Raw genomic sequence first — 14,485 nt, 5'->3', positions numbered from 1 at the left:
CCGCCAGTAGGGCTGTGCAGTTTTCGGTGTGAATTGAAAAATTGAACAAAACTGAATCATTTCTGTTCAATTGGTTCGATTTTTTAGTTTTATCGGTTCTATTCGGTTTGAAAATTTGAACATATTCAGTTTTCGGTTCAGTTCAATTTTTTATTTGTTAAAACCGATAAAACCGATTAAACAGAATAGTAAAATGACTCAAATAATTTTTCAGTCCAAGATGCATAAGTCTCAAGGTCCAAGATGCATAACCCGGCCCAAGATGCATAACTCAGCTCAAAAAAATAAAAATTTTAATATTTTTAGTTTAATACAACGAAACTGAACTGAATCGATATTTTTCAGTTTGATTCGGTTCAATTTTTCTTATGTGATTGGTTTGATTCGATTTATATTTTTAAACGATTCGATTTTTTAATTTTTTATATTCGGTATAATTTGAAATCGAACCAACTAAATGCTCTCCCCTAGCCGCCAGGCACTTTTATGATGCCATTGCTAGATGGCTAGCACACGCAAGATGTCCCAGTACTTGATTTGCCATGGATGACACATGCTTTTTCTTTTTGGAGCCTGGGTATGTTTGTTTTCACCCATTTGGAGTGTTGCTTTGTCTAGAAGTCTATGTTGGTTTTTGGTGTTTTTCGAGTTAACTTCAGGTGGATGTGTCATGATAATTTTTTTTTTTGAAATTTTATTAATAAATATTTCACTTGTTTTTAAAAAAAATACGCATATCAATAAATATTAAAATAAATTAATAAATTTTAATACTATGAAATTTGGAGTTTGAAATATCATTCAATTTTATAAAATTTTGCCTGCTGATTTCTTTTTCTGTATATATCATATCAATTTTTTTATTGGACATTGACTGGAATTTAAAATTATTTACAAACTTATAACTCTACCACAACTTGAATGTGACTCAACCGAAGACTCATTGACTCCACAGCTCAAGTTGAATTTAAAAATTGAAAGAATATTTTTTTAAAATAATTTTAAAAAAATATTATATAATTATATTAAAATATATTATAATTATTTTTTTTAAAGATATATATATATGCACATAAATAATTTAGTAATAAGATATGCTTTTTAATATAATTATGATTATTTTATTAAAATATATTAATTTATATAAATTATTTATATATATTATTTATAATTGATGTAAAATATAGAAAGATTAGCCCTTCCACGCGAGGACGTGAAAAGATATAATAGTCGAATAAGCAGCAGCGAGTCAAGTCAACAGCATGACAAAGAAATTAACAAAGACGAAGATGCAGCAGCAAATAACTTTCAGCCACAGCAAAGTGGGGCCCATTGGTCTTTGTACATGTGTTTAAGAAAGGCCAATCCATCTCCAGCTAAGAGAAAAAGTGACAGCTACCTGAACTATCCTAGGCTATTAGAGTCATCTTCGTCCGACTATAAAATTCCGAATTTCAATTTTAATCCAAAATATTTATATTAAAAAATTTATTTTATTATTTTAATTTCAAATAAATTATAATTGAATCTTCAAATTTAATAATATCTATAATTTAAACCTTATATTTATGGAATTAAGTAATTTAATTTTAAAATTTGATAAAACTTATAACTTAATATTTATTGTTGAAATTTATTATTAATTTTGATTAAAAATATCAAAATATTTTTAATTTTATTTTTAATATAAAAATAATTAAATTCTCAATATCTTATTTTATTTATATTTTTATTTCTAAGATTTGATTAAACTTATAAATTAATTCCTATAATTATAAAACTAAGCAATAAAGTGCTTGAAATTTTAATAAACTTACAAATTAATCACTATCGTTAGAATTAATTTTCTTTTAGATTGAATAAAAACATTAAAATATTTTTAACTTCATTTACAATTAGAAAATAATTTAGTCCTTCAAGTTTTATTTTAATAATTTATGTCCATACTCATATTTTTTTTTCTTTTTTATATTATAATAATATAATATAATATTTAAGGGCTTATTTATATTATAATATAATATATGAAAATATTATAAGGGCTCATTTATAAATATTTATACTATTTAAGGTTAATTTGTAAAATATATTAATGATTTTGTAACTAAGTAAAATTTTTAAGGACTTTAAAGTAATTAATCCACATTTTAAGAGTTTAAATTTAAAAATTTTTAATTTAATGGGACTCACAATTTAAAAAATAGAGTGACTAAATTATTAAAAAAATCTCAAAAACTAAATTATTAAAAAAATAAAATCTTAGAAAATAAGTTATTTTCAGATTAAAAATAAGAAAAAGAGTATTTAGGTATTTTTGCTAAAATTAACAATACTTTAACAAAATTGTAACAGAAAAGACTAAGTTATAAGTTTTGTTAAATCCCAATGATTAAATTACTTGATTTTGTAATTTATTCTTTAATTTTTTATAATTAAAATATATTAATTTAATTTTTTTAAATTAATTTTTAATATTTTAATTAATATATTTTTAAAAATATTTTTTTAATAGTAATTTCAAGAGGAATGTAAAACAAACTCTAAGTAGGTTAGGTTAGTATTCTTTGCAATTGCAAAGAAATTAACTGATTGAAATATATATTCAAAATTTTCCAAAATATTTTTGTCAAAACGCGTGGATGACTTTCCTCTTAATTTCTAGTCTATCCCTCTTTAAGAGCCAGTACTATGAATATACTTAATTACTTGTTTAGCTTAACTCATTTCCTTTCTCAAAAAGATAATGACTATATTTTTCATTTGATCAAAGGCCTAACACATGCAGCAGCTGAAAATTTCCCAATCAAGTCTTAATAGAAGTTAAATGAATTAAAAAAATAAAAATTTTAATTATCAAATACTACAACCAAAAAAAATATCAATCACACATCCGTCGCTGATAATATAAATTAGCAATAGATCTATTGTAAATCTGTCATTGAAACCTATTAGCAATGAGATTTTCAGTGAATAATTTATTGCTAATTAAAAAATATATATAACATTTAACAATTAATTTTAGTTCGTCATTAAAGTATCAATGACTGGTCAGTAAAGTACCAACCATGAATCCATCGTTGGTTTATCGTTATATCTGTTTATCGTTATATCATCGTTGGTTTACCGTTATATCTGTCTATAATACTTGTATTTTCTTATAGTGAAATTTTAATCCTACAATTATCGAGTTTCTCTTTTTGTTTTTAGTAACTTAATGATATATTATCAAAATATAAGAAAATTTTAATATAAATATGCCATACATTAAACTTAGGCAATAAATTTCTTGTAACACTCAATCTAAAACATGGCATGCTAAAATAAATATATGAGTAAAAAGTTAGTACATCAACTTTTTGTTTTTAATTATTAAAAATCTTAATTTTAATGACTAATTTGATTAATTTGTCATGAGAGTATTAGAGAAAAGATAAGAGTAGTGCCAATTGAAGATAAGTTGAGAGAAAAGAGATTGAGGTGGTTTGGTCATGTGAAGCGTAAACATATAGAGATTCCAGTTAGACAAGTAGAGTACACTGAGTTAGATGATAGAAAGAAAAAAAAAGGGATAGACTTAAACTGACTTTGAGAATAGTAGTACAATATGACATAGAAGTATTACATATTTTCAAGAATTTAACCCAAAATCGTTTAGAGTGGAGAAAGAGAATCCAGATAGCCGACTCCAATAAATTTTTGGGATAGAAGCTTAATTGAGTTGAGTTGAGTTAATTAATTTGTCTCTGTACAATTTTTCAGAATTTTAAAATAATAATTTTTATCAAATTTAACATTTAAAATTAGTTTTATTATCAATTATAAAAATAGGTTTATTATTATAACCGTAAAACTCTATTTTTTATGTGGCATAAAAGTTTATCTCCATTTATTTTATTTCTTTAATGTCAAAATTTTAATTAATATTTATTAAAATAATTATAAATTAGTATTTTAAAATATTAATTACTTTAAAAATTTTATACATATTTGATTATTAAAAGATAAATTTAATTTTTTTTTTTATGACGCTTTAACTTTTTGAAAATAACTTCAATCTGTAAAAGGGGATGAGGGTACCATGTATAAAAATTATAAAAATATATATATTTATATGTGTGAGAGTGTATGTATTTATTCAAAAATATATTATATATATATAGCACATAATTTAAATTAAATTAATTTATTTAAAATAAAAAATATATAATTATCAGTTAATTAAAAATTTTAAAATATATAAAAATATTAAATGAAAGTTAATTTAAATTCTTTTTGTTTATAGGTATAATTTATCAAATAAATATCATTTAATAAAATATAAAAAAATTAAAACATTGTCTATAAATTAAATAAAAATTTATTAAAATTAATAAAAATAATTATGTGATTAATATAAGATAATAATAGAAAAACATTATAATGGTACAACAATTTTAATAAATTATATTAAATTATAAGTAATCGGTTATAATATTAAATCAATTAATATAATTTATTTATGTTTATTTATAAATTAAAAAATTATTAGTAAAAAAATTAGTGAAAGCTATTAGGACCTAGGGGCCATGGTCCCCTAGGCCTCCATATGGTTCTGCCCCTGGACCAAGGAGTGTGCAAACAACGACAGTGAAGGGAAAACAAGTGGATTGTTTAAACTTATTTTTTTATTTCCATTTTTTTAACGTTGAAAATCAAACTAAATTAAATAAATTAAAATTGAATAAATTGAATTTTCAAAAAATCGAATCCATAATTTTTTCAAAATTGAGATTTATCAAATGTAGATTTATTTCATAAAGTATATCAAATAAAAAGATAATATATAAGAAGACTAATAATTAGTGTGTTAATTAATCTCCTATCATGTTGAGGTGAAATAATGAAAAATTTTTATTTAAATTTGTTTATTATGAACTTAAAACATAATCACGTGAGATTTATATATTTAACAGATAGGTCTTATCATAAATATCATGTCTTAAATATGTGATAAATTAATTTATACAAGAAAAATATTGAAAGAATTTACATGAAAGAATCATAAATATAATAAATTAATTAAACCAAGCTTTAGTTCAATAATTTGTGCCTAAGCAGAGCACATTTCAGGAAAAAGTAAGAGGACAAACTTGCCAACCAACCAATTTGCTGGTGGCAATGAAATATATGACATGAACTGTCCTTTTTCTCAAGCTACAACGTATATAGACAATGACGGATTCAATGGGGTTGGCTGACAGGAGCTATCATCATTGACGTTTAAATAATGAATTCTAGATATGCCATTAATTTTAGGCATGGACAGTCTCAATGGGGTTGGTAAGGGCCATTATATGTACTTCTAAATAATGTCTGAATATCCCATCAATTAATTATATATTCCTGGTTTTTTCTTCTAGAATTATGTTTGATATGAGCTTCATCACCGACCATACATATATTTATCCATTTTTCAAGTCATTAGTTGGTCAATTTATAAATAAATGTCCCAAATTCTCAAAATTTATTCCACATTATATTTAATGAAAGAAGAAAAATATATTAAGTCGATGGAGAATTATTCCATTCATAACTCACATTCAAGAAAATTAAATTCAATTTCCTAAAAATATTTTCAATTATATATAAATTTTGTCAGTGTGTGTGACACTTAATTTATCTTAGACATTGACCAAAACCTTGTTTATATGATAATTCAAGTAATTCATCTGTTTTGAATAAATAATTTATTCACATGATATTCAGACTACAAATCAAAATTGAAATAAATGAAACACTTAAATAAAATTTATTCATTTTGGCACATATATATATATATCAAGAGAAGACCATAAATGCATACAGCAGAGGATTAAAATTAATTTTTTAAATAATAATATTATTTTAACTGTTATTAAAAAAAATTTTTAAAAAATTATTTTATTATTTTAATATTTTTATAATTAAAATTTATTAAATTTAATTTTAAATTATTTTTTTCATACTCATGAATATGTTTTTTTTTTCAGACTCAAAAATTTTTTCCGAACATTTTGAACTCCCTAAATCTATAACATAATTTTTGTAGAAAAGTGGGGTTTAAGGAATTCATTTTGCTCTATGAATATTTCCCGTTAAAGCATTTTTAATATAAATTTTTAATATATTTAGAATTATTTTCAAAAATATATTTTTGATAAAATAAAAAACTACAAATCCATTGGAGTAAACTTCTGTATAATTAACATTGGACAAGAGAGTGGAGCATATTCATGGTCTATTTTCATGATTTGAAGTCGGTAATCATTTCCAGGGGTGTCCTCCAAGTTGTGGGGTACGCGGACTCTCTTTTGTCCTCTTCCAATTACGTGTTGGAAGGTTTCATAACCTTCCAACATACCACGTTGACGATGCTGTACTGTTTGCCCTCTACTTCATTTAATTTCTTATGAGCCTTCTTTATTATTAAATATATGATATAGGTATAACTACTAAGAGATTCTTATTTATTTTATATTTATAAATAAAAAAATAAAAAAATTGAAAATTCATATTTTAATCACAAAATTTTAAAAATGTTTAACTTAAACCATAAAATTAATTTATAAACACTTATAAATTAATTTAAATTTATAAGCATTTAAAATTAAAATTAAATTAATATTATTTTTTAAAAAATGATAATTTTTATTAATTTAATTTTTAAATTGAAATTTAGATTAATTGAATCAACTCAAATTAATTAACTTTAAATTAAATCATATGAATTAACTAGTTAATTTTTAATTAAGAGTTTAATTTTTTAAATTATTTAAAATTTCATATAAATTAAAATAAATTATAAGTCAATCGGATTCACGAAATCACCAACTTATATATATATATATATATATATATATATATATATATATATATATATATATATATATATATATATATTTCTTTGTTTTGGAATTGGAAAATACATGGAAGATCGAGTAGGGCATTTCGTTGGGGCATGAAAATTCCTTCATTTTACAGAAGTAAAAATATAGCATCTTTAGCACTTCTTGATATTATTTAACGAGTCAATAGTCAAAATTCATCTCTATGTTATTCTCAAGAATGAAAGAACGACAAACACAAGGGTGAAAGCAGAATATTTAATATATTTTATAATTGCTGATAAAATAATTTTAAATATTAAATTTAATAAATTTATTATTATTATTATTATTATTATTATTATTATTATTATTATTTTGCCAAAGGACATATTTTGTTAATTTGATTGGAAAATATTACGAAGAAATCAAGTATTCACACGAACCATTAATGTAATTTTATTAAAATATAATCAGGAAAAACTTAACAGGGAAACTCCTAGTTGAATTTCAGTTAATAGAGCTCTTATGAAAAGTAAGATACTATGAGAACTTCTTGAATAATTGTAGAACAAGTTCTTGGATTTCAACTTTCAAGAAGAATCTCATTCAATTTCACCGTAGCAGAACTAGGAATGGCATTTATATATATATGTGGAAGGAGGAAGGAATCCATTTTCCATCCATGTTTTGTTGTTGCTCCAAAAGAAGAAAGAGAAATACTTGGAAAAATTCTCCATAAATAGTGCTGTATGCTTTAATGTAGTTGGAAAGAACTTTTTCCAATAGAGTGAAAATGAAATGTTGGAAATTTTTGTAAAGTTTGAATTGACATGATAGGTTATGATAATTTAAAAGATGCAAACATCCATCAATCATCAATCTGTCTTTTATTATGCTTGAATTCAAATTATGCTTTTTGACTATTCATATCAATGGTTATTACGTAGCATTTGTGTTTTAATTTATAATGAATTGAATTTAAATAAAAAAAATAAAAGATATTCATTTTTTTAATAATTTTTATTAAAAAAGTATATTAAATCTCACGATTAATAAATATGAAATTCAAATTTAAAATTTTCTCGCTCTTTCTGCATCTTTAAAAATGAAAGAAAAATAACTAACTACAACTCTATTAGTCCTTTTAAAAAATTTTGAAATACAAAATGTTTGTAGTACCTAAATATTATGTTAAATATAGTGGTGATGATAATTTATAAGCATGCTATCTTGGCTATTCTCATTTTGTCAATAGACGATTAAATATCAATCTTGTTTGCATCTTTATCTATATATAATGAATCAAGCTTTTATATATATATATATATATATATATATATATATATATATATATATATATAAATTATTGACAATTGCTCTACTATAAATTGTTATAATTTTCATTATAGATGAGATAAATCTCATAGTTGCTAGATGAAAAGAATTAAATTTTAATACTTTTTTGCTCTTTATACCTTTGAAGTGGAGGAAATTAAATTATAACTAGATTTAGTTTGAATCTATATATTTAGTATAATTATTTTATTTTAAACTAACGTGAGATATGACATCCTTTTCACACATAGATATGAATATTTTGAGGATAAAATTTATAAACAAACACATCAATGATTGACCTAATATTAAAGCCGGTAAACTTTAATACCATATTGAGAAAAATGACCAAGCCTAATATTATCCCATATTAATTTGAGATAAGGTAATTATATTGAATATAAGATTTACACAGACTTCATCCTCTTTAATTAACTTTTAGGGTTGAGTTAGATTAACTTATCTTCTTGATAAAATAAAAAATAAAAATTCTCGAACGTTGATCGGTAAACATGACGAATGATTGATTCATATTTCTCTTCAAGGCAAGCGCTTCTTCCTTGACATTGCACGTGATGAAACAACATGCTAACATTTATTAATAACTCAACTTGGACTGTCCATCGATCACATCTTTCCACTATTTAATTCATTAATCACTATTTAATTCATTAATCAAACAAGAATAGATATAGAGATCATAACTTTTACCCAGTAGTTTCCATGTTGATCCCACCTAATTTCAAAAGGGACGTTTTTGGCAGTTCCAGTTGCAATGAAATTCTAAATTTGGCCTCTCTCTCTATATATGTATATAATAAGAAGGTAGTTTTTATTTTTTTTATCATATAATAATGGGTGAAAGGATTTAAACTTACGTTTTCTCACTCGCAATACATCATTGTGAAGAGAGCAAAATAAAGATAAATTTGACCATCAGCAAGCTAAGTAAGCTATCTATTAAAGTATTAATTGTGGGCTTTGATCAATCTGTCTTGATCAAGGGCGGCTTTACTTTGTACAAATGTTGCTGGAATTCTTCCAAGGATGTTGCAGGTCTTTTTCATATTAAAAACTGTTGAATTTAATATATATTAAGAAATTTCTTCATCTGCTGGTGAATATCTTACCTCGTTTGCCCCTTCTAGTTTTTTTTTTTTAATCTATTTTTGAGTGATTTGGGGAGATGTACTTACTAAGTTTATTTTGACATGTGTATACTAAGCTTTTTTAGATTTTTTTTAATGTAATTAGCTTTAATTAGTATGCAAGTTTGATACTCACAGCCATAGAAATTACAGTATTACTGAATTAAAATTCATTGATTAAATTTTTCTAAATTTATATTTTAATAAAATTTATTGTTTTAAAAGGAAAAAAAAAGCTATTATTTTTTTTAATAAGCAATAGAGGACTTTATCATTAAAATTTAAGTGGATTGTGAGGGGAAACTAGTAGGGGTACATCCCAGGATTAATAGATTCTATTCCTTACACCCACTCAAAGCTACTACTATTTGCTAATAAAAAAAACCCTCACTTCAAACACAATTAAGAGAATATGCTACTTTTTTTGTTCATTTTTATCTATCATTTAAAGATTGTGCACGATAATTAAAAAAGTAATTAAATAACCTAAATCATAATAAAATACTCTTTAATTTAACTAAATTACCCTTTATCTCACATAATTAAGAGAGGGAGAAGAAGGTGATAAGATGAGCTTTAAAAAAATATAAAAACAATTATTATTTTACGAGAAATAAGGGTAAAAATAAAAAAAAAATACTCCTTAATCTTCTTAAAGCGACAATAATTTAGGACACAAATTTTTAAAAAACGATAAATAAAAGTGGACAGAGAAAGTAATTTTTAATCTTCTTAATATTTAACCCCTCTTTAGGGGTTAAAAATTAATCTTGAGGAATCTAAGTTCAAACTTAACAAATAAAGTAACACTATACTTGAATTTAAGGTTTTTTTTTTTTTTTTATTGATCTCTTACCAAACATTATTGAGTGTTACACAATTAACTACTTTTTACTCTGTTATAGGAGCAATACTTTTTTTTTTTAATTTTTTAATTTTATACCAAACGTTTTTTAAATTTTAATTAGAGTCAAAATGAATGAAAAAAAAATTAATATTATACAATAATTTTGCCTATAAAAAATGAATAAAAAAAATAAGAGTAGAAATTTTAGAAGGAGGATGTGTTCGAGGAGGCTTCTCAAATGCCTAGGATAGCAAATCTAAACATAGCACGTACTATGTACAGAGATAGAAAATGAAGTCATGAATATGCAGTGTGTACAGAGAAATTGAGTGGAATATTCTACATGACTTCCCTGAGCAAGAAGAATATGGAATGCTAGGACTGGACTCTGGAACAGGCTCTCTTGAATCCCCTATTTTACCTTCAAAGAAGGTGCATTACTACCATGCTACCGCACCATACGTTGCTTGACTTTACTTTTATTTCTACATTTTATGAATTTCAAGCTTTTCCTTTGGTGCCGTAAAAAAAAAATTATTATTTTTTGAATTATGTTAAAATTAATATATATGTCATGTAATTTTTAAAAATTAATAATTTAATTTATATATTTTGACTTCGTTAAATTAAAAGTTCTTCCATTAATATTTGAAGTTTAATATGTGTTAATTTTGATATAATTCAAGGACCAAAAAGTAATTTATCTTTAAGGGTATTTTAGTTATTTTTTAGATAATTAACCAAAAATTGATAGAAATTTGAATGGAAGGATTTGACCAAATTAAACAAACTTCTTATTTTTAAGTTAATTTTTAGAGTGAAGTTAGATTCGATATAATTTCTCTACGATTGGACTTAGTTAAAAATATTTATATAATTAGTGTTATATATATGCAAGGCAATAATATTTTTGTATCAATATATGCATTAATATTTGAAATTAGATTCCTTTTTATATGAATCCGAAAGTAAACCAGTGTTAAGTTGCTTTTGCATTCCAGCCCTACCCGACATCAAGGGCTGCTAAGCACTACCGCGTAGTGACTCTTTGCCTCAGTGGCTCCCTCCAACACAATAATTAATGCTTTAGGAGGCAATACATTAATAATACATATAGACAATGTACACCAGAATCCCATTGACTATATAGAAACTAAGGTCTTGTTTTGTTTAAGTGACTCTACTAAAAAAGCTTTAAGTTTTTAGTGAGTGTTAAAATTTGATTTGTTTTATTTTCTATTATTCTTGGTTTCCTGTAAAGCTAAGATTTTTAATTCTTTCATTTTCTAAGAAGAATTTGTTTACCCTAATTTAATTAAATTACTTCTAATTTCCAAAAAATAGGTCTTTTGAAAAAAAAAAAAGCTTAAATTACTAAACTTAAAAAGAGTTCCTAAGCAAAACAATTCTTTTAATTTGCAAGGAATAGATTTTGAATGGGCAGTTTCATGCCTGAAATTTGGATCATATAACAGTAAATTCCTAAATTTCAAATGATGTTAATTGTATTTATTCCCTACATATTTACCACAAAATAAATCATAGATTCTTATTTAAAAAGTGTTAAATCATGATGTATTTTTTTATACTTTGTTGTAAAAATTAATATAATTACATTAAAAAAATATAAAATATATCACATGATTTTGGCTAATTTTTTAAGTAGAATCATCTGAACTAACCTTTAAAAAATAAATATCCTTATGATAACACCCATTAGTAAAATACGTTTAACACCCATTAGTAAAATAAATATCCTAACGTCATTCAAAAATATTGACATAGTATTATTTAATATATAAATTTTTCTTATTTAAATCTGATATATCATATATAAATTTAATCTACAATAAATATAGTGTGATTTATTTACTGAATACATGATATCAATATTTTTTTTAATAAACAATAAATTTTATTAAAGAAAGACCCTGAAAATCTGGGCAAAAGAACAAAGCAAAGATAAAAACTCACTCTAAAATTACAGCAAGTTTGCCACCAGCAAAGACCTAAAAACTCAGATAATAAAACAAGAAATTGATGCAAAGCACAGGAAACTACCAGGACAAGCAAAGGGTCCAAATGAATGATGCATCTGTTGGTTCACATAAGAAAAACATAAATTCTACATATTTATGTCTTAAATTTATGATAAACTTAATTTAGGAAGAATTTTTCTTTACACACTATCAAGTAAATGTTTTTGGTCCACTGTGTACGGATTCGAGCTCCAGTTATAAAGTGAAAACGTGGAACCCCACCCAACCCCAATGCAAAGAAAAATCCAGGAATGATCTCCAAAAGAAATTGAACTTTCTTGAGAACAAGCGCGTTGAAATTGAGAAGCGTCAGTTTTGTTATTTAACACGTTTCGTCACCTTCCCTAAATACTATGAACTCTGTCCACAAACTTTGCTTATAAATATCAACAAACTTATAGCATTCACAGAGAAGTAGCTGCTCATTAAGCTATAAGCTGTTCTTGCCATTTAATTTGCGAGTATAATCTTGAATATATAGATCGATCAAGATGGAGGGTTTAGCACCTGGGATACGTTTTTACCCTACAGAAGAAGAGCTGGTTTCGTTTTATCTGCATCATAAGCTAGAAGGGAACAGAGAGGACTTGAATCGGGTCATGGGTCGTGTTATACCTGTCCTTGATATATATGAGTACAGTCCATGGGACCTTCCACGTAAAAATCTTCTCTCATTTTTGTTCTTCTCATCTCTTCTTTAATTACCTATATTGATCTTCCTTTTTTTTTTTTTTTTTACTTCCAGTTTGAATATAATTTGTGTAGCTTAGATGTTGTTGGACTAATTTAACCAGATCAAGTGTAATTAATAATAGAGTTTCACTCTTGGCCTTTGTGGTTTGGAATAATTTTTTTTTTTTAATTACTGTAAGTCTTTATGAAGGTTGATCATCATTCTGAAAGATAGATGATACTAATCATAATTATAATTATAACCCCAACCTAAAATTGTAGAAGGAAAGGCCAATTTTCTTATGATAATTAGTAATTAATTATATTTAAAACTTGTGCTATTCTCCTTTTTTGGTGCAGAATACGCAGGAGAGTACACCCATAGAGATCCTGAACAATGGTTTTTCTTTATCCCAAGACAAGAAAGCGAGGCCCGTGGAGGGAGGCCAAAGCGACTCACGACTGCTGGGTACTGGAAAGCTACTGGTTCTCCTGGTTATGTTTACTCTTCCAACAATCGATGTATAGGTGTGAAAAGAACCATGGTTTTCTACAACGGAAGGGCTCCAATTGGACGAAAAACCGATTGGAAAATGAATGAATACAAAGCAATAGAAGGAGAAACATTCTCTTCAACTACTGGTGAACATCCAAGGGTACGCCAAAGCCATTTTGTTTTTGGTTCACTGTGCTCAACTAGGGTTTCAATTTAATTTAGACATCATATATAGCTTTGAAGACCATCCTAATAGCACTGAGTCAAAAAACCTCATTAGTAATGAAAACCATTCTTTTACTTTAACTTAATTAGTCGCACACATCAAGAAGAGTATGTGATATCATTGTTTGATAGTTTGTTTTTCTCTGTGTTTTGCAGCTAAGGCAAGAGTTCAGTTTGTGTCGGGTGTACAAGAAATCAAAATGCTTACGATCATTCGATAGACGACCAATTGGAGTGGAGATAGGCCAGAGAAGGGCTCAGAAAAGTCAGAGTGATGAGAGGGCAAGAGCAAGCACTCATCAAAACCCTGCAATGGTGGAGACAAGAAGCTCACCTGAGAGTTCATCCTCAGGAGACCATGGCTGTTTCAATCAAACTGGGGAAGGAAGTAGCATGCCAATGGCTTCTCTAGGTAATGACCCTCTTTGGGATTTAGACCAATTACATAATTGGTTTTGTGGTGGGGATGATATGTAGCTGCCATAATGCTATAATAAGAGAGTAAGGTTATTATAAATTTCCAAGCTGCACCAGGAAGGGAATTAAATTAGGATATCTCTTTTTTCCTTTTTTTTTAAAGCAAATCTCCAATAATAATGCTTATATGTATTTTGAGCATAATTAACATAGCCAATCTCCAGCACCTTATATTAATTTTAATAATTAAAATTAAATAATTAACACAGTATAGTCTTTTTTTTTTCTCCTTTTGGACTACTTTCTGTGTGTAGATCAATTTAGCATTTGTCACACCTTACCCCTCTGTAAGGCATAACATGATCCCGTAGAATACCTAATGAACTACCGAACTTCACCTACCGATAACTCATTAAGTACCCTGCAAGGGATTTTAAAACAATTTTCTTACTTTTGTTAAG

The 14,485-nt window shown here is 25.5% G+C and overlaps 1 protein-coding gene across 1 annotated transcript; it reads left to right on the top strand.

The window, feature by feature from the left end:
- The first annotated feature begins 12,632 nt into the window (after nucleotides 1-12,632).
- Nucleotides 12,633-14,275, top strand: LOC131180279 (NAC domain-containing protein 90-like). Its single transcript, XM_058147882.1, has 3 exons — nucleotides 12,633-12,871; nucleotides 13,247-13,542; nucleotides 13,764-14,275. The coding sequence occupies exons 1-3, from the start codon at nucleotides 12,706-12,708 to the stop codon at nucleotides 14,082-14,084; spliced, it is 783 nt and encodes a 260-aa protein (XP_058003865.1). The 5' UTR covers nucleotides 12,633-12,705; the 3' UTR covers nucleotides 14,085-14,275.
- Nucleotides 14,276-14,485: the final 210 nt, after the last annotated feature.

The sequence above is a fragment of the Hevea brasiliensis genome, chromosome 5 (assembly GCF_030052815.1).
Source record: "Hevea brasiliensis isolate MT/VB/25A 57/8 chromosome 5, ASM3005281v1, whole genome shotgun sequence".
Taxonomy (NCBI): Eukaryota; Viridiplantae; Streptophyta; class Magnoliopsida; order Malpighiales; family Euphorbiaceae; genus Hevea; species Hevea brasiliensis.
This window is presented reverse-complemented; position numbering and strand designations above follow the sequence as displayed.

Coding starts and splice junctions, on each gene's coding strand:
- LOC131180279 (XM_058147882.1), top strand. CDS start 12,706: ATGGAGGGTTTAGCACCTGGGATACGTTTTTACCCTACAGAAGAAGAG. Junction 12,872..13,246: donor CAGTCCATGGGACCTTCCAC/GTAAAAATCTTC, acceptor TTTTTGGTGCAG/AATACGCAGGAGAGTACACC. Junction 13,543..13,763: donor CTACTGGTGAACATCCAAGG/GTACGCCAAAGC, acceptor TGTGTTTTGCAG/CTAAGGCAAGAGTTCAGTTT.